At 32.8% G+C, this 21,654-nt stretch overlaps 1 protein-coding gene across 3 annotated transcripts in view; it reads left to right on the top strand.

Moving 5' to 3' along the window:
* The window catches only part of LOC132548612 (hexokinase-2-like), a 50,755-nt gene extending 29,101 nt beyond the window's left edge, over window positions 1–21,654 (top strand). Inside the window, exons 1-11 of one of the 3 annotated variants that reach the window (XM_060212481.1) lie at window positions 2,294–2,606; window positions 12,672–12,834; window positions 13,030–13,169; window positions 13,601–13,816; window positions 14,517–14,616; window positions 14,803–14,882; window positions 15,685–15,797; window positions 16,047–16,202; window positions 18,257–18,396; window positions 18,716–18,852; window positions 19,040–21,654. In XM_060212481.1, coding sequence (XP_060068464.1) covers window positions 2,442–2,606; window positions 12,672–12,834; window positions 13,030–13,169; window positions 13,601–13,816; window positions 14,517–14,616; window positions 14,803–14,882; window positions 15,685–15,797; window positions 16,047–16,202; window positions 18,257–18,396; window positions 18,716–18,852; window positions 19,040–19,186 — 1,557 coding nt within the window. In that variant the 5' untranslated portion in view covers window positions 2,294–2,441 and the 3' untranslated portion in view covers window positions 19,187–21,654. Of the gene's footprint in view, window positions 1–2,293; window positions 2,607–10,505; window positions 11,218–12,671; window positions 12,835–13,029; window positions 13,170–13,600; window positions 13,817–14,516; window positions 14,617–14,802; window positions 14,883–15,684; window positions 15,798–16,046; window positions 16,203–18,256; window positions 18,397–18,715; window positions 18,853–19,039 lie in introns of those variants that run through there. The other 2 variants (XM_060212482.1, XM_060212483.1) reach the window with 2 other exon arrangements.

Here is a 21,654-nt window from a genome sequence, read left to right as displayed (position 1 = left end):
AAGATCTGGTTAAAAAAAAGATAATATTGATGCAAATGACTTTGTCAAAGGTCAATCCAGATGAACATACAGTTTATGGTCAACACATTTTGTTAAGTATAATTTAGCACAATCTTGATGTCATTTAACTTTGGCAGTGAGTAGATTCTATTTATCTTTGGCAGTTAGTAGATTCTATTTATCATTTGACAGTGAGTTGATTTTATATATCTTTGGTAGCAAGTAGATTCTATTTATCCTTTGGCAGTGAGTAGATTCTATTTATCCTTTGGTAGTTCATAGATTCTATTTATCTTTGGCAGTGAGTAGATTCTATTTGTCTTTGGCAGTGAGTAGATTCTATTTATCATTTGACTGAGTTGATTTTATATATCTTTGGTAGCAAGTAGATTCTATTTATCCTTTGGCAGTTCGTAGATTCTATTTATCCTTTGGCAGTTCGTAGATTCTATTTATACTGACAGTCTGAGACTGGCGGGACTATTCATGGATTTCAGCTGTCTGTATAGAGACGTCTGTAGAGACAAATTTTTGGCATCAACATGTTGTTATTCTGCGTCAGCTGAATTCCAACCAATGTTTACTTGCACAATCATTTTATAAGGAATATACAAATTACTACAAAATGAATGAAAAAAAAGGTTTTTTGCATTGGATATTCTGAAAATTGTCTCGGTCTTGATAACAAGTAATTTATCTATATACATTTGTTATGGAATGAAAGAAAATGACATGTAGATAATATTGTAAATATCATTTATGAAGACAAGAGGAATACCACCCTGTACGTAATATACTGATCTATGTCTCTGTGATTAAAGTGATTGAATGTTAGATTCATATTTATTTTACTTGATATATTTGTGTGAAATAATCAATTAACATAGGTGAAGGAGTCAAAAACAAATACAAGGTACTTAAATATTGATTTGTCTTCCTTGTTATTTCTGTGTCATGGAGAGATGAGTTTTTTTAACCATCATGCCTAGATTTATTACTTGTTATAAATGTCGGTCAAATTATTTTTTCCTTTTTCCTGTAAAAATACCTGGATTTTATTAAACTGTAGTTTGTTTGTGTTTCATTAACACTGGCATTATGTCTGTAGAAGTCAATTTTTTTGTTTTCTTTGTAAGTAAAACATAAGCAATATTTTAACTCTTCTGAAACATCTGATAGATACAAAATATGTTAATAAGGATCAAAGTGTCTGGTCTTCTTATGAAAAGCACTAATGGTAATCAATGCTGAGAGCAGACATGTCCAGCAGATAGAATACTGACATGCCTTTGTCACATGCTGGGATTTAGTAATACTTATATATTGTAATGTACTCTCCTATTTTATCTGTGATACATGTGCATTGTATCTATGGTTTCATAATATTTCATAAAAAACTGAATTTTTTTTTTAGAATTGATTAAATTCCTGATTTTTGATTTAGGAAGGAAACATTTCTAAACAAGGGGACAACAGTCCTTTTTTTGTGAGAGGGTGGAGGGGGGAGGGAAGAGGAGATTGTAATAAAAGACACTGAAAAATGTTACGAAGCAATGCTGTATTTTTTATTTATAAAGGTCACTGTTCCAAAATGCAGCAGTTTTTCAGGTATGTGTAGACGTGTTTCTTCAAAAAAAAAAAAATAAATGTCAAATTTGTTCAAGGACAATCATTTAACTGAAATTTAAAAACTGGGATTGGATTCATGTGACCTACACTATTTAAAACTGATATATCACAAGTGTTGTTATTGTAAAAGTCATAAGTGGTGTTTTGATGTCCTAGATTTCGAAGGTGTTGTCTATCTAGAGTGAAGTTTTATTTGATGTTTAAAATGTAAGTTTATATAAAGCTGATTTTACAGATACATCAGACTGATAAGTTATATTTGTGCGTCACAATTACTTCATCTCTGTGTACAGGTAAAGAAAAAATTCTAAATGCTCATTCAACGTTGACAGTCAATATTTACATCTAAAGGGTTTTAAATGGATTCATTTTTTGTGAGACGTCCCCGGGATATTATTTCACATAGATTATATATACGTTTAACTAGTCACGACTTCAATTTCAGATATTGGCTGTAAACTGCAAATAAGAGTTCCATTCATATGTAAATATACAAGGTATACACTGAACACGTGTGACAGGCAGTGACGCAGGGCCTCTGGTCTACAGCCGGATATCGCATGTGTATAAATACCTAGGTCCTGCTTACAGTCAGCTTAGTATGTAAGTTGTAAGAAGTGTGAGGAGTATTGATACTGTACAGTTCATTGTGTACCTATTATACTACTCAATTCTGAAATCTCACAAGACAATATTTACAATCAGTTTTCAGTTCACAAAAGAACTGTCATTTAACTCGTAACTAAAACAGACTGAGGAAAAGCAACTTGATAATTTACAAGTGAACATTATTGTAAAACTCAAAAGTCGTTATGGCTGCCAGTCCAGACCAATTGCCTATCATGTCGGAGGATAAAAATGCTGCTCCAATAAAGGCAGAAGCATTGTTGGATGCTGCCAAGAAAATGATGGCCCCCGAATATCAGGCCATTGTCCAGCAACTTCTTCAGGCCATGCCTGGTCAAGAGGACATGCTGGTAAGTCTGTAACATTGATAGTCTCACACACCATGTCCGATTCCTCTTTATTAACCTACAAAACATCTTAAAGGGGATCAAATTGTCATATCTGGTTATAAGATTGTATATTAGGGTTGTCATAGAATTGTATATTAGGGTTGTCAAAGAATTGTATATTAGGGTTGTCAAAGGATTGTATATTAGGGTTGTCAAAGGATTGTATATTAGGGTTGTCAAAGAATTGTATATTAGGGCTGTCATAGAATTGTATATTAAGGTTGTCAAAGGATTGTTTATTAGGGTTGTCAGACAATTGTATATTAGGGTTGTCAGACAATGGTATATTAGGGTTGTCAAAGGATTGTATATTAGGGTTTTCAAACAATTGTATATAAGGGTTGTTAAGACTTTGTATATTAGGGTTATCAAAGGATTAAATACTAGGGTTGTCATAGGATTGTATATTAGGGTTGTCATAGGATTTTATTAAAGAGTTGTCAATGGGTTTGTATATCTGGGTTGTCCTTGGACAGTGAAGGGTTATCATAGTTTTGTGAAAGGATTGTCTGGTTTGTAATGGCATTGTCATATAAGGTTGGTATTGAAAATTGTGATATTTATATTTAGGTTTGTGAAGGCTTCAATGGTTGTTTTAAGATTTGTAAAAATTTCAAGGGTTGTTTTAAGGTTTATAAAAATTTCAAGGGTTGTTTTAAGGTTTATAAAAATTTCAACGTTGTTTTAAGGTTTATAAAAATTTCAAGTGTTGTTTTAGGGTTTGTAAAAATTTCAAGGGTTGTTTTAGGGTTTGTAAATATATCAAAGGTTGTGTTAAGGTTTGTAACTAGTAGAGAGTTCCTTAAAGTTTTGTGAATATTTAAAGGTTGTTTAAAGGTTTGTGAATATTTAAAGTTTGTTTAAAAGTTTGTGAATATTTAAAGGTTGTTTAAAAGTTTGTGAATATTTAAAGGTTTATTGGTGTAGGTGCATCAATTTTACTATAGAATTTCATCTAAAACTTAGATAATACATATTCTTAGAAAAACATATGAACAATTTTTATTCTATGTTAATGTAGATGTATGAAAATCCCACCATAGATTACTTGTAAAGTGCCAATCAAGCCATAAATGTGTCTTTACAAATTTAGCTTTGATACAAAGCATTTAACTTTATATATATAATGCGTTTAAGTGGTTTATGTACCAGTATTAGGGAAAATTTCAAATATATTAAAAAAAATTGCAAGCTACTTAAAATTGAAGAAATGGGAACTAGCTTGCAATTTGTAAAGCTTTAATAATAAGTTTTTATTTGTTATGTTTCAATGGAGATAAGCAAATGGTTTATCTGAATGGAGATAAAGTTTACTATTAAATCATTAAAGACATGAAAATACATGTGTTTCTATTTGTAAGTTATTCCAGTAATTCATGGACATTTCCTCCCTTAATTTTGTGCCATGAGAATAAAGATTTATCAATGCCATAATATGTCTAGAAGGGACAATTAAATATTCATTAATTAAAAAGTCTGATTTATGTGTCGTTATATAACTAGATGTTTACATTATGTATGTTATAATTCTTGGGTTCCAGACTGAATTCATGTATGTTATAATTGACTGAATTTAGTGACAGGTAATGTTATTGTTATAAGAAACATCTTCTGATTCACCAGGTGTATGAGACAACGAAAGGATGGTTGATGTCAACTTTTGAACTTAAGAATAAGTCTAATTAAAAAACAATGTAAATACTACAAATCTTATGGTAATTAGTCATTTACCGGCCAAATAAAACTTGTTTTTCTGCCAAGTTCCAGGCTGAAAGTTGTTATTTTGCCAGTTGTGACATCAGACATCTATGCATAAATGTTTTGAAACAGACTAAATGTAGGTTAATAGAATTACAATAGAACCTGTGTTATAAACTATACCTTTATGGTTAGTGTTTACAGTCGGTAGCAGTTCCAGCTCAGGGGAAATAATCAGTGAGATTTTACATACTGAGGCCTGACCGAGATGTTGTTATGTCTTATAAATAGAGAATTGATGAAAAGATTAATGTACATAAGTCTTTTCAATTTTCATTGATTTTAGGATATCCATGTTAGAAAAAGACACATGAGGAAGTAAAATATGTATAGACTTTGACTACTTTGATGCAGTTCTCTGCAAATCAAAGCTTAGAAAGTTTGCACAATTAGAATTTTTTTCACTTGGAATATAAAAAATGAAAATATTCAACTGGGAAGAGTAAGATTGTCTTATGAAAATTGATTATTTAATATTTCGGTAATTATTGGATTTAGAAGAATGTGAAATGATCAAGAAACCATATATTTATAAATTAGTCACTTGCCATTTTCTGTTGTTAAATATGGTAAACCATTTTTTTTATAACTCCATTGAATTTTTACAATAACTGTATTTAAGCTGGATAATTTTTTCCCATATATTGTATATTCCTTATATTCATGAAATAAATACTTTAAAGAATTTTAAATAACAAAATTGAGATGTCTCAGTGTAATGAGTTATATTTAGTTATATGGTTTCTCTCTATCGGCTAAAATTATTGAAAACAGATGAACATACTTCCTCATTTGTTCTTTATTTTTCTGTTCAGTAATATCAAATGGAAATCAGATTTAAGACATTCAATGTTTACCAGGCAGAATAGGATAACGTTTGCATTCGCTCTGTGACGTGAATGGTATGGACACATAGCTGTGTGTTGTATTTGAACAAGTGAATTATGTAGAGACATTGATGATACTGCTGTACATACGAACACATTCCCACATGGACCTTAAAGCTCTGCCGTTGTGTATCGATTTTTCACGAGTATCGATTTTTTGTGGGATCAATAGGTGCGACTTTGTTATTATTGTCTGGTCTGATGAAAGAAGGTGTGACGAAATCCTCCGCTCTGATTGGCTCATTGTGGTAGGCTTGGCTCAGCATACTTGGAGTCCTGCCAAGTTACATACAAGTGTTGTGTATTAGAATGGGGCCCAATGAAGGAGATTCACAAGCTCTTTTGTTCCAAGTAGTTGATTTTCAATGTTATCTAAGGAAGAACATAGGGTTTGAAAAATTATTACTGAGTAGTGCTGTATATTTCTACATACCCCTCATTACTGTTTGGCCAAATTCTTTTGAAGAAAAATTGCTCTTCATCATCCTTGTAAACTCAAAGGCCATCTCGAAATATAGCATTCAGTTGATAAAATTCCTCTCATTATTCAATCATTAAAACATGTTTGCCTTTTTCTACTTGATTTGTTTTAATTAAATGAAATTTGATTAAAATTGATATGAACGTTTTTGAATTTTTCATGTAAAAATTGTGATCTTGCTCTTTCCTTCCTTTTTATATCATGAAAAAATGACTTCAGTCTTATTTAATTTCTTTGGGGCTAGAATTTGATGCGTTGATATTTAGTATCTTTCCATAAAAGGAAACTTAAAGTATGAAATTGTGTTGCTGAGTAATAAATTTCTTAGATAATGACTTACAATGTCATGTTTTTGAATTCCATTTTGGTTTGAATTAATGTTCCATTTTAATTTTGTATGGATTGTGAGGTAAACATAGTAATAAATATGTTAGCTATTTGTTTTTTGAAGAAGTCTGGATTTTGATCTAAATTGAATATATATATGTTCAATTCTAAGAAACTCACTTCGTCATTGAAATCTGAACATTCACAGTGTAGCATAAATGATACTGTGTGATAAATAAACTAAGGGACAGCATTATTTACAGGTTAAAACATACTATGGTAATTTCTGTCGCACTCTACCAGTTTCTGTATACGAAATATTTCTGATGTCAATTTAAGACCTTATAATATTCTTAGATTATAAAATGTTGATTGCCAGTCTAAGGAGAGACAGATTTAATGCCAAGGTTTGTTGTATTATGTCATAAGATAAAGGTATATTTTGTGTAATAGCCAATTCTTTTAATGCTCTAGGCTTGTATAGGATATATTGGTAAGCAGCTTGTCTGATCACTTGTAGGTTTAACTGACTTTTAACATGAAACTAGCATTTTCACATTGATCTATTGTTTGGGTTTTACAAGTCTCATTCTTCACATAGCTCAGTTGTAGAAAGGGTGGTGTTATGTATAACAATACAAGTATGAATGAATACGGGGGCCCCTTTTATAGGAAGATCTTGGGCATGAATGGCCCGTGTAGGTAAATACAATCATCAATATTTACCTGGCTATACCTGGCTACACAGGTAAAAGGAAGGAGTTCCACTAATCAGAACGAGAATATAAGACAGACAGACAGAGCTGTTATGGGGAAAAAAACTCTAACTGCGATATATTGATCAGTGTTGTGTGCATGAACTTAAGGTTTACTGGGATATTAGTCACACAAGAAGCCTGTTGGCTACGGTTCAGTTGTGTTGTTCATGATTCAATCCTTGTGAACCGTAGCAGTGTGTAACAGACCAACATTACCATGCTTCCAGTCAACGAGGAAGCCCTAGGGACCACAGAAGATCAGAAATGTACTGAAAAAGATGAAAAATTCAAGCGAGAACGACGAGCAAGTCGAAAATCAAAGGTATTTTTCAAATCAAGGCTGACTTACACAATGTTGTTGCCATTCAAGGCATTGTGTTCACTTGTAAAGGCGGCTAATGTACCGACATGAAGTAGTCCAAGGACTTAACAGTTGAATAGCTGATGTAAATATGGGCAGTTTTTGTAGAGGTATTGTATTGGATAAGCAACCTGCTGGTGTCACATTTTTTGTGTCTATCTAGGTTCTAGGATTTCTAAATATACTGCAGGAACGTTTTGATTTATCACATAACCAAACACTACATTTAAACTCAGTTTAATCTATATGTCTCTACATGTTAATTACCTAGCACTAGATATATTTCACAATTCTGTGTTGTTACTAAATTGCTTGTGACATTAAGGATGGTCATGTATATATACAATGATGCAATGCTGGTAGGAAACTGCTCAGGATGTTATCAGGGAGGGTCGTCTGAGGGCACATTGTCGAGTCAACCTATGGGATTGTTTTAGGGATTAAATTTTTCTTAGATAAAGTGACACATTACTTTAGGTTAACCTGAAGATAACAGTGACACCGGTTGTTATTGGGATAATGCTTTCAAGCTTCTCATACATATAGAGGGGTTGCTGTTGTCAAGTGGTTAGGGATCTGACCGACTTTATCACTAGCCCTTCACCTCTGGGTTGTGGGTTCGAGACCTATGTGGGGCAGTCATCAGGTACCTGCCACAGGCTGGTGATTTTCATCCTTTCTCCAGAAACTCTGGCTTTTTCCCACCACCCAAATCTGCTACGTCCTTACCCTGGCTGTTAATAGGAAGTAAAGCATTAATAAGCTAAACACATTGATGTACAAATATGATATGACATCCATTATGATGTAGATACAAGATTTTGCACAAACAGAAAATTTCTACGAATGCTTGCGATCAGTGATGACAGAGAAATATTATCACAAATATAGAATCCTTAAAAAGAAATTATAAAATTGGTCATGATACATATCAAATAAGTAATTTGTTTATCTGACAACATAGCTAGATTACTTTCATGGTACATTGACTTTGAAACTTAATTGAAGACAGTCAAAAAAGCGATTGAAAGACCTCGACAAGTAAAACATTCTAAAAATTCCAGAACTCCTCAGTGAGTTTTGATTACAACAGTTTGTATGAAAGATCCTGTAAAAGTATATCTTATGTGAAAAATGTGTGGGAGAACTCAACTGAGTTACATACAATCATATTTTCTTTTTTGAATTGTAAAGATCCAAGAGAAAGTTATAAATATCCATTTCTTTTGTAAGGAAAATTTTGTGTGTAAATTAATACGACATATCTTTAACTATTGAATTGTTCGTGTTAAGTTAGAAAATGGCCATGGTCAACTTTGACCTTTTATGACGTGTATTTAACAATTGCCAGTGGCAAACTGTTGTTGAAAGCCACCCGATACTCAATTTGTGACGTCAAAGCTTGGCAGCTGTGTTGTCATTGTTGTTATGTGTTGTAGGTAGTTTACTTAGGTTAGCTGAAAACAGTTCTGTAGATGATCTACCAATCAATCATCATCCTGGCCAACATATGCAATATACTTACTAACTTTTTAAAATTTTTAAGAAAAAGATTATGCTTGTCCATAATCTTTCGCCTAAAAAAAAAAACAACAAAAACATAAAAATCCATAAACATACAGAATGTACCTTTTTGAACAAATTAAGATTTTAAGATGTTTAAGCTGCTTTTTCTTGTGGACTAATGACAGTTTTGAAAGTCTGCTGAAAAATTTTAGTTTTTACTGATATTTTTTCAGCATTAATAGAGAGTCGACAATTATAGGCCAATTAACCTTCCATCTGCCTTATAGGATTTACAGTATACTTCACAGATTGGAAAGAATGTAGTTTTGTATTAATGTTATGCTGTAGGTTGTCCCTGATATTTCTTGGTTCTATATCATAAACCTATATATTTTTTTTTTTTTTAATTTTTGGATTTCGTTGATAGTGACATTGATACAAGTTTAAGTGATTTGGTACAAAATGGTACAAAAACACTTAGTTACCAGATAATGAATGGATAGCATTGAAGTGTCATTGAACTCTGCTGGGACATTCAAGGAGACTCAATGATAAGTCAATGAGGTTTTATTGATAGTGGGCGGAACCTTGTTTACATCTGAGAGGAGATGATGTTCACTCTGCTTTGATATCCTGGCAATATTTTTTATGCTTTTTACACTGAAAACATGGCAAACAAAACACCCAAACCCATTTACTTTCTGCTATATACCAAGACATCTCATACATCAGGAGGGTCAGAGGAGTCTGTTTCGACAGTATACTAATTGTAACAGATTGTGGACATGTGAATTCATGGATAAAGAATACATACAAAATTAACAAAAATAAAAATCCAAAGGAAATTAAAGATTTCACAGTATGCTATTTCAATGTCCTGTAATAAGCCCACCCCATCTTTAAAAAGTGAAACTATTTATTGCCCTCTAGCCTACTGCATTGTTAATACCATTCAAAGATTCACATAAAAATTATAATGATGTATATTGTTAACTGTTACTAGTGTTTTTATAGAATTCCTAATTATCTCTGTTATGCACTGAAATCTGTCTAATATGGCATCATTGAATCTCAGTTATCTGCATTCTATCAAAATTAATAATAAAGTCAAGCTAAAGATTTCTTCACTTATCAATTAAACTCTTTAATGATATTTGGACATCTCTCCAAATCAGCCAAATTGTTTGGTGTAAAGACGAGGGCATCTGGTTAACAGTAAATTCACTGTATTTATAAGATCATACCTATATCCTCCCAGGTATTTCTCTTTAACCTTTGTTCTGTTCATAACGAAGATTGTGTTTGCTGCACCAGACATATTTTGTATGACTAAATGGATGTCTAATTATGCTGTGTGTGTGATTAAGTAACAGAAGCCTCTCAGAGAAGTTCCAGATGTTATTAGAAAGTATAATGGTATTGCTTATATATACCAAAGAGTAAACATTAAATTGAGTAAGAGAGACTGTGTAGCTGGTATTGTATGTACAGATTCCCATGCCATTTAAATTATACTCACTCATATCTGTAGTAGAATATTAACTGTGGTTTATATTTAGAGGGTGTTATTAGTGGTGCTATGTAAAGAAACACCTGTATGAGGATACATAATAAATTTGAAATTTGGTTGTAAAACATCCCATCATACTTGCCACATATGCCTTTTATTAATGTTTTGAGGAGTGGCTGTGATAGACAGCCCATAACACACTTGCACACACACACACACGCACACACATCCTCAGAGGGTGAAGTGACCTTATTCTACAGCTAAACTCTTGTTGGACATCAATAACAAGAGGAAGTGACCTTATTCAATAGAAAGAGGACAATCATTTAGACGTCAATTGCTAGAGGACATCTTTCAGATCAGAAGGAGTGTGTGAAGGTTGAGGATAAGTCTATCATTGGTACTCAACACCAATCAATATCTGTACTTTTCCATGGGAATTTGATGGGTGTATTGTAGCTATCCAGGAGATATTCTGGATTACAAAGCAATGAGACTGGAGTAGGTTGGAGATTAACTAAACTACACTTGTTGGATTGTTGTTGTGGACTTCTGGATAAGGTAGTGGAACTTCAGCAGTGTTAGGTATACAGGTCTGTTTGGAATATATATTGATTCTTATATCAGACAGTGGAGAGATTTGTAAATCATTATGATGTCTGGTTTCAGTGAGTATTTCATCATGACCTAACACATGGAGACAAATTACTAACAAATTATTTGTAACAGAGGCTGATGAAATTTGTCTCAGGATTACTGAGTTTATGTTACAAGGAGCAGATAAATTTCTGTGAGAAACATTTGATTTGTACTATATAACCTTGATTGACCCTGACCGCTGTTATGAATGGTACGGGTGTAAACTACGAAGAACAAGATGGCAGCAGTAAAGATTGCCACAGAAGTGGCAGTATTAAATGTCAAAGGGATGGCAGTAAAAAACAGCGTCGAAAGAAGAGTTTAAAAAAGTCGGAACCAAACACTGTGAGTGATGACAAGGTTAATTTGTTAATGTGTTATGGTGTACTGCGGCCATGTTTTGCTATCTGGTCCACATGTTTGTAGTGAACCCTGCCTGTCTCAGCTGGGGCATCAAATGGGAGGCTACAGATTGTGTATAAACCAACACTTGTGGTGTGCATAATATAACATTTGTCTCTATAAAAAATCTAACTCTTTGATTATAAATACTGGTAATAAACATTCATAGCCAATAATTATCAAAGAGCATGTGGCTGGGTTATGTAATGTTGCCTGTTGTATGAGGGAACATTACAAAGCAGCTAAGCTATTTTGGTATTAGATCTATCTGAAGGATGCATGTACATGATGTATTTTTTTTTTTGTATGTTGCAAACTGGCAGAGGGTACCCTCAGCATGGGGAGCACTGGTCCGTATATATCTTTATACATGTATATTCCTGGTCCCTTTAGTGTTTTACAACACAGTCCAATCTCAGATAACTTTTGATATCTCTCCTGTTTTACATGTACTGATAGAAAAAATCTACCTCAACACAGTCAGTTGATACTGTTTTACATGTACTGATAGAAAAAAAACTCAACACAGTCAGTAGATACTGTTTTACATGTACTGATAGAAAAAAAACACAACACAGTCAGTAGATACTGTTTTACATGTACTGATAGAAAAAAAACACAACACAGTCAGTAGATACTGTTTTACATGTACTGATAGAAAAAAACCACAACGCAGTCAGTAGATACTGTTTTACATGTACTGATAGAAAAAAACCTCAACACAGTCAGTAGATACTGTTTTACATGTACTGATAGAAAAAAAACACAACACAGTCAGTAAATACTGTTTTACATGTACTGATAGAAAAAAAACACAACACAGTCAGTAGATACTGTTTTACATGTGCTGATAGAAAAAAAACACAACACAGTCAGTAGATACTGTTTTACATGTACTGATAGAAAAAAAACACAACACAGTCAGTAGATACTGTTTTACATGTGCTGATAGAAAAAATCTACCTCAACACAGTCAGTAGATACTGTTTTACATGTACTGATAGAAAAAAACACAACACAGTCAGTAGATACTGTTTTACATGTACTGATAGAAAAAAAACACAACACAGTCAGTAGATACTGTTTTACATGTACTGATAGAAAAAAAAACACAACACAGTCAGTAGATACTGTTTTACATGTGCTGATAGAAAAAAAACACAACACAGTCAGTAGATACTGTTTTACATGTACTGATAGAAAAAAAACACAACACAGTCAGTAGATACTGTTTTACATGTACTGATAGAAAAAAAAACACAACACAGTCCAATCTCAGATAACCTTTGGTAACTCTAATGTTTTACATGTACTTGTAAAAAAGAGTACCAGTGTTTTAATTCATTGATATCCAAAATTTGTTGGCATCCATATTTATGAATATTCTTGATTTTCAGATCGAGAACATTGTGCGTCCTTTTATCCTTTCTGATGATGACTATAAGGAGATCATGGTACGTATGCGACAAAGGTTTGACGAAGGCCTTGGAAAAGAGACAAATCCTACTGCCTCCGTGAAGATGTTCACAACATATGTCCGTGGTGTACCTGATGGCTCAGGTAAGATAACAACCTGCTCCTCTGAATCCTTTAACCAAGGGATGCCAGATTGACCTAAGAATCCATTGTTTATCAATGACATATTGCCTTAAACACTCTTCTTTCACATGTTATTATATGTATTTATAGATGTCCTTTAAATCTTTCACTATAGTTAGGTGCTGATAGAGATTTTTCTGTTGAAATTCCTTACAGAAAATGGAGAGTTCCTTGCTCTAGATCTCGGAGGAACTAATTTCCGTGTCCTGCTTATTTCCCTTGATGGACAGGAAGTGAAGATGGAAAGTAAGATTTTTCTGATCCCCCAACAGATTATGCTGGGTAGTGGCATTCAGGTAAGGGAGATAACTACTTTTTACTGTACATCTATAGGTGGTTTGGCTTAAATCTTGTATCGGTATATATTATCTTCAGTGAGATGTCATTTCCTCATGCTAAACATTACATGTAAATTCAACTGAATGGAGAAGATTCTATAGTTATACAAAAGTATTAAAACCATCGGTTTACTTTTGATTTCTTGTATAAGACAGAAAAGTTTTGACTTGGATGAAACATTTTCACGACTGACAAAATAACATGAGTGTCATTACACATGATACAAGTCACATGTATTTTATAAGGATTACCTCAAAAGCTCTGAAGATGATTCTGGTGGTTCAATGATAAGGGATTTATACAATTATTGATGGGTCCCATCTCAAATCAAATGTGATGAAATGGGCCGGTACAGTATTAAATAGACTGAATGACTTGTTTGTTTCAGCTCTTTGATCACATCGCTGAATGTATATTTAAATTCATGAAGGAGCACAACATTCTCCATAAGAATATTCCGCTTGGATTCACATTCTCCTTTCCCTGTAAACAACTGGGTCTTAACAAGGCTGTTCTGGCCCACTGGACCAAGGGCTTCAAGTGTGAGGGTGTCGAGGGGGAAGATATTGTTCGCCTGCTCCACGAGGCCATACAAAGGAGAGGGGTAAGTAGTATGTTGAGGGTGCAGAGAGGGAGGATATTGTATAACTGTTCCACAAGGCTATACAAAGGAGAAAGGTAGGTGGTAGGGTGAGGGTGTGGAAAAAGAGAAAATTGTGTGCACGTTCCATGTTGCAATACAAAGAAAAGAGCTAACTTGTATGGTGATGTTGTGGAGAGGGGATATATTGTTTGTCTATTCCATGACACTGTACAGAGGAGATGGGTAAAATTGTTGGATGAGGATGTGGAAAGGAGATATATTTTATGCCTGTTCCAGAAGGGGTGGGTGGGGAGAAGTATCAAAGACTTAGGTGTGAAGGTGTTGACAGTAAAAGGTTTGAACTTTAGGGAAACATTTGTAAATGATGTTATAAAAAGTAAATAAACAATTAACAGGATGTGATATTATGGTTTATGACATTGGGATTTCGAGTTTTTTAGTGTTTCTAGTGGAGCCTTTTGTAAGTGCTAAATCAGTCATCCTAGTTTTGGAAATATCTTTATTTTCATTCAGCTACTAAATCCATGCTTATATCCTTCTAGCTAAAAGAGCAATATCATTTATTGCTTATTGCCTAAAAGATTTTTCAGTTTGATAATTCAAGTAAATTTCTTAATGTAATATTCAAGTAAACAATTTCATGTTATGAATTAATAAAGTGCTGTTATTTGTGAATTCATGTTAACTTGTTGTTTTACAGGATATAAATGTTGAATGTCTGGCTGTCATTAATGACACTGTTGGTGCTCTTATGTCATGTGCCCATAGTAACAGGAAATGTGCAGTGGGCCTCATTCTCGGTAAGTCAACAAGGTTCATAGTTATCTATAGTTATCCTCAACGTTGATTCTTATTATGCTCTAACCTATCATGACCTGAACAGCAATCACACATTAGTTAAGTGCTTTGAGATCATGTATAAATGTATCCACACATGTGAATTAAGGCACACGGATGTATAAAGTGTTGTGTAATTATTGTTACAGGTACAGGAACTAATGCATGTTACATCGAGCGTATTGACAATGTGGAATTATGGGATGGTGATGATGAGGAACCTCGTGAGGTAATAGTTTTGTCATCAAATTCAAAATTGATACATTTCCCATGTACAAGTTTTTAACAGTGTTAATATAGCTAGTGGAAGCTACACAGAGATGCTAAATTGATACATTTCCCATGTACAAGTTTTTAACAGTGTTAATATAGCTAGTGGAAGCTACACAGAGATGCTAAATTGATACATTTCCCATGTACAAGTTTTTAACAGTGTTAATATAGCTAGTGGAAGCTACACAGAGATGCTAAATTGATACATTTCCCATGTACAAGTTTTTAACAGTGTTAATATAGCTAGTGGAAGCTACACAGAGATGCTAAATTGATACATTTCCCATGTACAAGTTTTTAACAGTGTTAATATAGCTAGTGGTAGCTACACAGAGATGCTAAATTGATACATTTCCCATGTACATCTACAACACAGTGGTACATCTGATATTCTCAAGTTCTTGAACAAAAACTTTCTTTGTGCATCAATCTTAAATTTTTTGTATATCTCCTGGCTTTACTTGAATGTTTCTGTTATGTAGTTGATTTATTATCATGACAAAAATCCAGATTTTATTTCAAAAACTTTTTGTAATAACTTATTACATTTTCTTTGGTTTTCTCCCTTGGTTGGAAATCTTACTATTTGTATTCATACCCATCATAACACTAAACTTAAGTTTTAGATGTTACAATACTTCATAATTCCTGTATTTATGATGGAATTTCAAGACATTATGTTAGGTCAGTGAAAACTTTCTGTACTTAAATGAATTATCAGCAAGCCATTATATATGTAGTTATCTCCCTTTACTTAGGTGATGATCAACACAGAATGGGGGGCATTTGGAGATGATGGGGCTCTTGACTTTATCAAAACTGATTATGACAGAAAGGTTGACAAAACCTCAATCAATGCTGGTAAACAAACGTAAGTGTTTTTTCTCTTCCTTTCTTTTGTACAGAATTCTGTAATTTATTTCAAACACAAAAGGTAAAGGATTTTATTAGAAGATTTTTTCAAACAGTGACATTTCATAAGATACGTCTTGGAAAATGGCAATGCTTTAATAGAGAAGTAGTTTTAAAATGAAATATTGATAAGAAAGTGATTGTTGTTTAACTGTTTCTTATCTATATCTATAATAGAGAAGTATGTATTTTCATTGTAAATTTACAGATATGAGAAAATGATTTCTGGTATGTACATGGGAGAGATTGTAAGACTTCTACTGGAGAAACTCCGAAAGGGTGGTCATTTATTTGGAGGAAAAGGTTCCGAAGAATTGTCTACAAGGGGTCGATTCTACACAAAATATGTGTCAGAAATTGAAAGGTAAGGACACATAAATGTTTTTGTAAAAACACTAAGATAAAAAAGTTAAAAAAAAATATGTATGTACACTTTTGAATCTTTTATAAGCAAAATGTTGAATTTGACCTTTCATTTTATATCCTCTTTTTACCATTTTGATGAATGATTTTATTCATGTTTCAAAAAACAAACTTTTTCAAGTAAAATTGTAAACATTTAAATGCTTTAATTTCACATAAAGGGACATGAGAAATAGAATGACTGGGTAAGTTTGTCACGATGTGATTGACTCTTCACTTTTCTGGTTCAAACTGATTGGTTCATCTAAAATGAAATCTGTGTGAATATTTTTGTTTTCTTAACTAATTTTATTAATTACTGACTCATCATTAAAGAAATTTCTACAAAACAATATTCATCTGTTATCAGTTAATGTATAATTCATATGAATATAATCAGGAAAGAAATTTGGTATAAAAATTACAACGATGAAAAGATTTTCACAGATATAGTAACATTTCTAGACTTAGACTGATATTGTAGTGTCAGACAGGGGTCAAGGAGAGGTCAAACTCCACATCTGAATTGGTATATTTCAAGCACCAGTTATTCACCTTTCACCTTCAATCCGTTTTTTGTTTCTCTTTTTTTCTTTTTTTTTTTACTTTATTTTTTTCATTTTTTCTTTTCCTACCTGTTTTTTTCCACATCCGTTTCACACCATAAAATCTTAAATCAAGAAAATAGATATTGTTTTACTAGTGGAGTCTTCAATGATATCATTTTTCAATGAGATGGTTTTGTGACGTTATTCCTACATCAGCACTTTTACCAGATATGTCACATTTACAATGGATCCTAAAATCACTAAATGTTGTATGATTCATGGTCAGTAATAGTCATTTTAAACTGAAAATTTTCTAGAGGTTATGGATAGAATGTTAATACTAAATTATTTTCGGATAGAAATATTTATGATTATATACCTAACCAATATTGATATAACATAAATTGATCCATACATAAGTAGTGTTTAAGATTACTGAAACTGTAACATACAGTTCTGAATCAAATGTTATGCCCTATTCATTTTTTTATTTCATTTTCTCTTTTTTTTTATTTATTCAGTCTTTATGGATAGATAGTTTAGTGGTTTGTGGTAGGATTGGTAATGCATTGTATCGAACATAGTGGAACAGGAAGTATAAAAAAGCAGTTATTTCATGGTGTATCCTTACATATATGATTGTTTTGTGTATAAACAAAGTTTGATGTGGAAAAGTGAGCTTCATTATATCGGTAGTACTCTGGTCTATATTTCTGAAGGCAGCACATGGCCATATTTCTACTTCCTATATCAGTATTTCTTACTAAAGCGTTAATTTATTTGCTAATCTTTTGTATTTGGAGTGAAGTTTGAAGTGAGAGATAATTTTTGACAATTAATTAGCATACAAAAATGTAATTACCTGACTCTTTTTTCATCAAATATGACTGCGCTTGGGTGCAGAGAGACCATTTATGCTTTCAGTATGTTAAAAATTTGAAGTAGTTTTCATAAATTCTGTAAATAATTTCTAGAGGAATATGAGTGAAGGGAGGTAACAAGAACCTGGTATATACACATAAAAAGATTTTATGACTAGCTGTTCTATGTCAGTCACACTGGGAGCTATATCATTTCATTGGTTAATATTTTACAAGCTAATAGACAAGGATTTTCCAGTTCTTCCCATTGGATCCTTGAGAAAAACAAGTACTTATAACTATAACAAATAATAAAATGGATAAATTATTTCATAACTTGTGTTTGATTTCATGTTTATTTGCAAATAAAAGGTATGCTTAAAGTCGGAAAAAAATAATAACAATAAAAAAAACCTAAAATTTGATTTCCTTTTTTGTCCTTTTTTTCCCCACACCAATAAGGCAGTTGAGTTTTAAAAATTTTAAATTCAGATTTGAATTCACATACTGGTGCATGTATATCAGATATATTGCTTAGTACAGTTAACTTTAAATGAGTTTTCTTTGAGAGTTGATTAAACAAAAGTCTTTTTTGTTATATTTTATAGTGATGTTGATGAACACTTCAAGAATACAAAGCAAGTGTTTGAGGAGTTGAATATAGAGAGATACACGGACGAAGACTGTCGTATCACTCAGTATGTGTGCTCCCTCATCTCTACCAGGGCTGCCTACCTAGCTGCTGCAGGTCAGTGATCCAGTCATTAAACTACCCTATAGTCACATCAGGCTCCACTGATTTTATTAAAAATTGGTGAAAAATTCCAATCAAAATCATAAAATTTGAAAAGGTAGTGGTAATTTACAGACATAGTGAGAAATCAGAAGGTTTCTCATACAGGTGATTTATGTAAACAAGTGTAAGGATGGATTTGAGGTAAACTTCTGAAGAACTGAAGATTACAAACAAAATAGGTAAACTATAAACATATTGACATGTTTAAAAATGTGTAAATTATATATTTGTGTTGATATTTAATGCTGTAGACTCATGTTGATTGTTACAGGCATTGGGTGTATATTAAACAAGATGCAGCGTCCTGATGTTACTGTGGCAGTAGATGGATCCCTGTATCGATTCCACCCACACTTTCATGATCTCATGGTGGAAAAACTCAACCAGCTCGTAGAACCTGGAATCAAGGTAATTTCAGCCAGGATAGGAAAATTATTAAGTTCCAATTCTTTGGCTGTATATGTAAAAATGACAATTCATGGGTATAAGAATTTTTTTTAGTTTTGTTAAATCAATCAATATAGCTTTAAATCCTGTTTATATTTTTATGATGTAAAATGTTGCATTGGATTGTTATGATTCCTTCACATTTCAGTTCAAGTTGATGTTGTCGCATGATGGTAGTGGAAAGGGGGCTGCTATAGTAACAGCTGTAGCTCATCGGTTACGACAGAACAAGAGTTGCAATCAGCTAGACCAGCTTGCAGAGGATTTACAGAAACAAGAGCTAGAAGCACACTGACCACTCCAGAATATTAGTCAAAAAGAACTCTTCCTCAATGACTACACAGTCACTATCATTTTCTGATCCTACAGTCAAACTGTCAAAAATCATTCAAAAATGTGAAAGATTAAAAATAATATTAAAAGACATTTAGCTTTATGACAGCCATGACTGTGATCTATAAAAGTTGTCAGTGGCTTGTTCAGGTTTAGGATTAAATCCTGTCCTGATGGTGTCTGTTTGGTGAAACATAGAGAAAGGTCTCGTTCACATATTTGAACCCAGTGAACCTGCCAATGGCTTGGACAGCTAGTGCATGCTCCATTGGTTGCTAGGTGATCACAATATTAGCAGACACTGGCAGCTTATCATGTAAACAAACCTCGTTTCATTTTCAGCTTAAGCTTCAGTTTTGTGATTGAGAACTGTTAACATTGAACTTGTTTATTTATATATATCCTCTGTTGCCATGATGTTTGCTTGACGGTCGTTTGCCATAACAATGCAAGTTGGCGCCGGTTTACGAGTATGTGTGAATGCTAGTTTGTGTATGTGTGTGTGAACATGTGAAAGGATGCGTATGACAGAATGTATGTTTTCACTATATTATATGCAAATACATGCATCCGTAGAATTTCCCCATTCTGTGTGTTGCCTTTAAGTCAGAATTGTTGACCATTCAATATTTGCTTTTTAAATATGATCCATGTGCATCTCCAGTAAACTGCATATTTCAAAGATTTGAGAATAGATATGCAGTATAAGTGTTCAAAGACTTAATTTACCTGTATAAGTTACTGTGGTTACATTTTATCTATATGTTACTATGGTAACAGAAAAAGTAGCAGTATCTGTTAAATACACCAAAACCATTCCATCCCTGAGGATTATATAATCATTGATATTTTATTGTCAATGTTATACTATCATGTGTGCAATTGCTGGCCCCATTCATCAAATGCTGTTTTAAATATTAAAAACAGCTGTTACATGGTGATGAGTTTTTGTTTTTTTGTCAAGTTGGTAATGAGGTGGAGACTAAGGTTACAATATTGCTTCGGTTTCTGATTGTAATCGTTCTATACAGTACCAGTGATAAGAAGGAAAGTTTCTGGTCACAATATTTCTATACAGTACCAATGATAAGAAGGAAAGTTTCTGGTTGTAATAGTTCTTTACAGTACCAGTGATAAGAAGGAAAGTTTCTGGTCGTAATATTTCTATACAGTACCAGTGATAAGAAGGAAAGTTTCTGGTCGTAATAGTTCTTTACAGTACCAGTGATAAGAAGGAAAGTTTCTGGTTACTATCAGGTAGTCAAGGAACCAATATCCGGAGTTTCAAAAATTCAAAATGCAAATAATACAGGGAAAAATTGTATTTCTCTTATATAATTAGTGTTTATCTCATAACTACCAGTTACTGTGTCCTAACAATGTTTCATAAATGGTGAATTGACATTTTATTACTCTTTTTATATAGTGCTGTTAGTGACTTCACCTAGTAATGTTTGAAGTTTGGTTGTTGGTCATGATTGATTTTGGTTACATGATAAACAGAATCTCACATTTCAAATCATTTCATAGGAGATTTATCAGTTGCATAAACCATTGTCATTTTAACTTATTAATTGGTTTGTTATCATGAAAAGATCTTAGATGTCTTGAAGTTTGTGAAGTATTTTATAGTCCACAAGGGTTTTGTATATATAGACAGTCAAATCGGGTAATTTACATGCAGATGGTCTGTTCATGGCCTGAAACAGTCCACTGTTTCAGATTGTTAGTTGAAGATCTGTTTACATAGTATTCTAGTATTCCACACACATTATATTATAAAACAATTTTGGGATCAGATTTTGTTTAACAAGAACATACATAACAACGTTATTTCTCATTCTTTTCCAAACATATGTACCAGTGCTGTGATGATCAGATGTCTAGATCTGATCAACCTATGTCTTATTATCTTGTGTTAAAGTCAATTAATGATCAGAAAGCATGTTTGATTCAATCTTAAGAAAAATTTCAGATGAAAGAAAAAGTGTGAAAAAACCCATTTAAAGCAATAACCCTTGGGTACAACTATACAAAAGTTTTCATTTACACAGAGATAAAGCCAATCCAAATACAATAAGCTGTATACCTTGCTTTTTGTTAATTGCTAGAAGTTCTAATAGTGAGGATATAATATGGTGTTTATCTATAATCTATTTGAGGATCTATGTGTATTAAGTTCAAAAAGGGTGAACAGATTGGTGTTAGATTCATCGGTATGAAATAGGAAGATCTCAACCTGCTGGGAAATTGACAAGCACAAATTATAGGCTTGTGGAATGTTGGGCAACTTCAAAATCTTTTCTGAAGAATTGACAAATACATACAATTTTCAGTGTTCTTAGCAGCACAAAATAAAGTTTTTTCAAAAATCCACATCTGAAATTTCTTTTTGTGTTAATGTAATAAAAATGCTAGAAATCTGTTGAA

The sequence above is a fragment of the Ylistrum balloti genome, unplaced genomic scaffold (genome assembly GCF_031769215.1).
Source record: "Ylistrum balloti isolate Yb309-2 unplaced genomic scaffold, AGI_CSIRO_Ybal_v1 Utg370020, whole genome shotgun sequence".
Taxonomy (NCBI): Eukaryota; Metazoa; Mollusca; class Bivalvia; order Pectinida; family Pectinidae; genus Ylistrum; species Ylistrum balloti.
The sequence above is the reverse complement of the archived record's forward strand: the minus strand, read 5'-3'. Positions and strand labels throughout refer to the sequence as shown.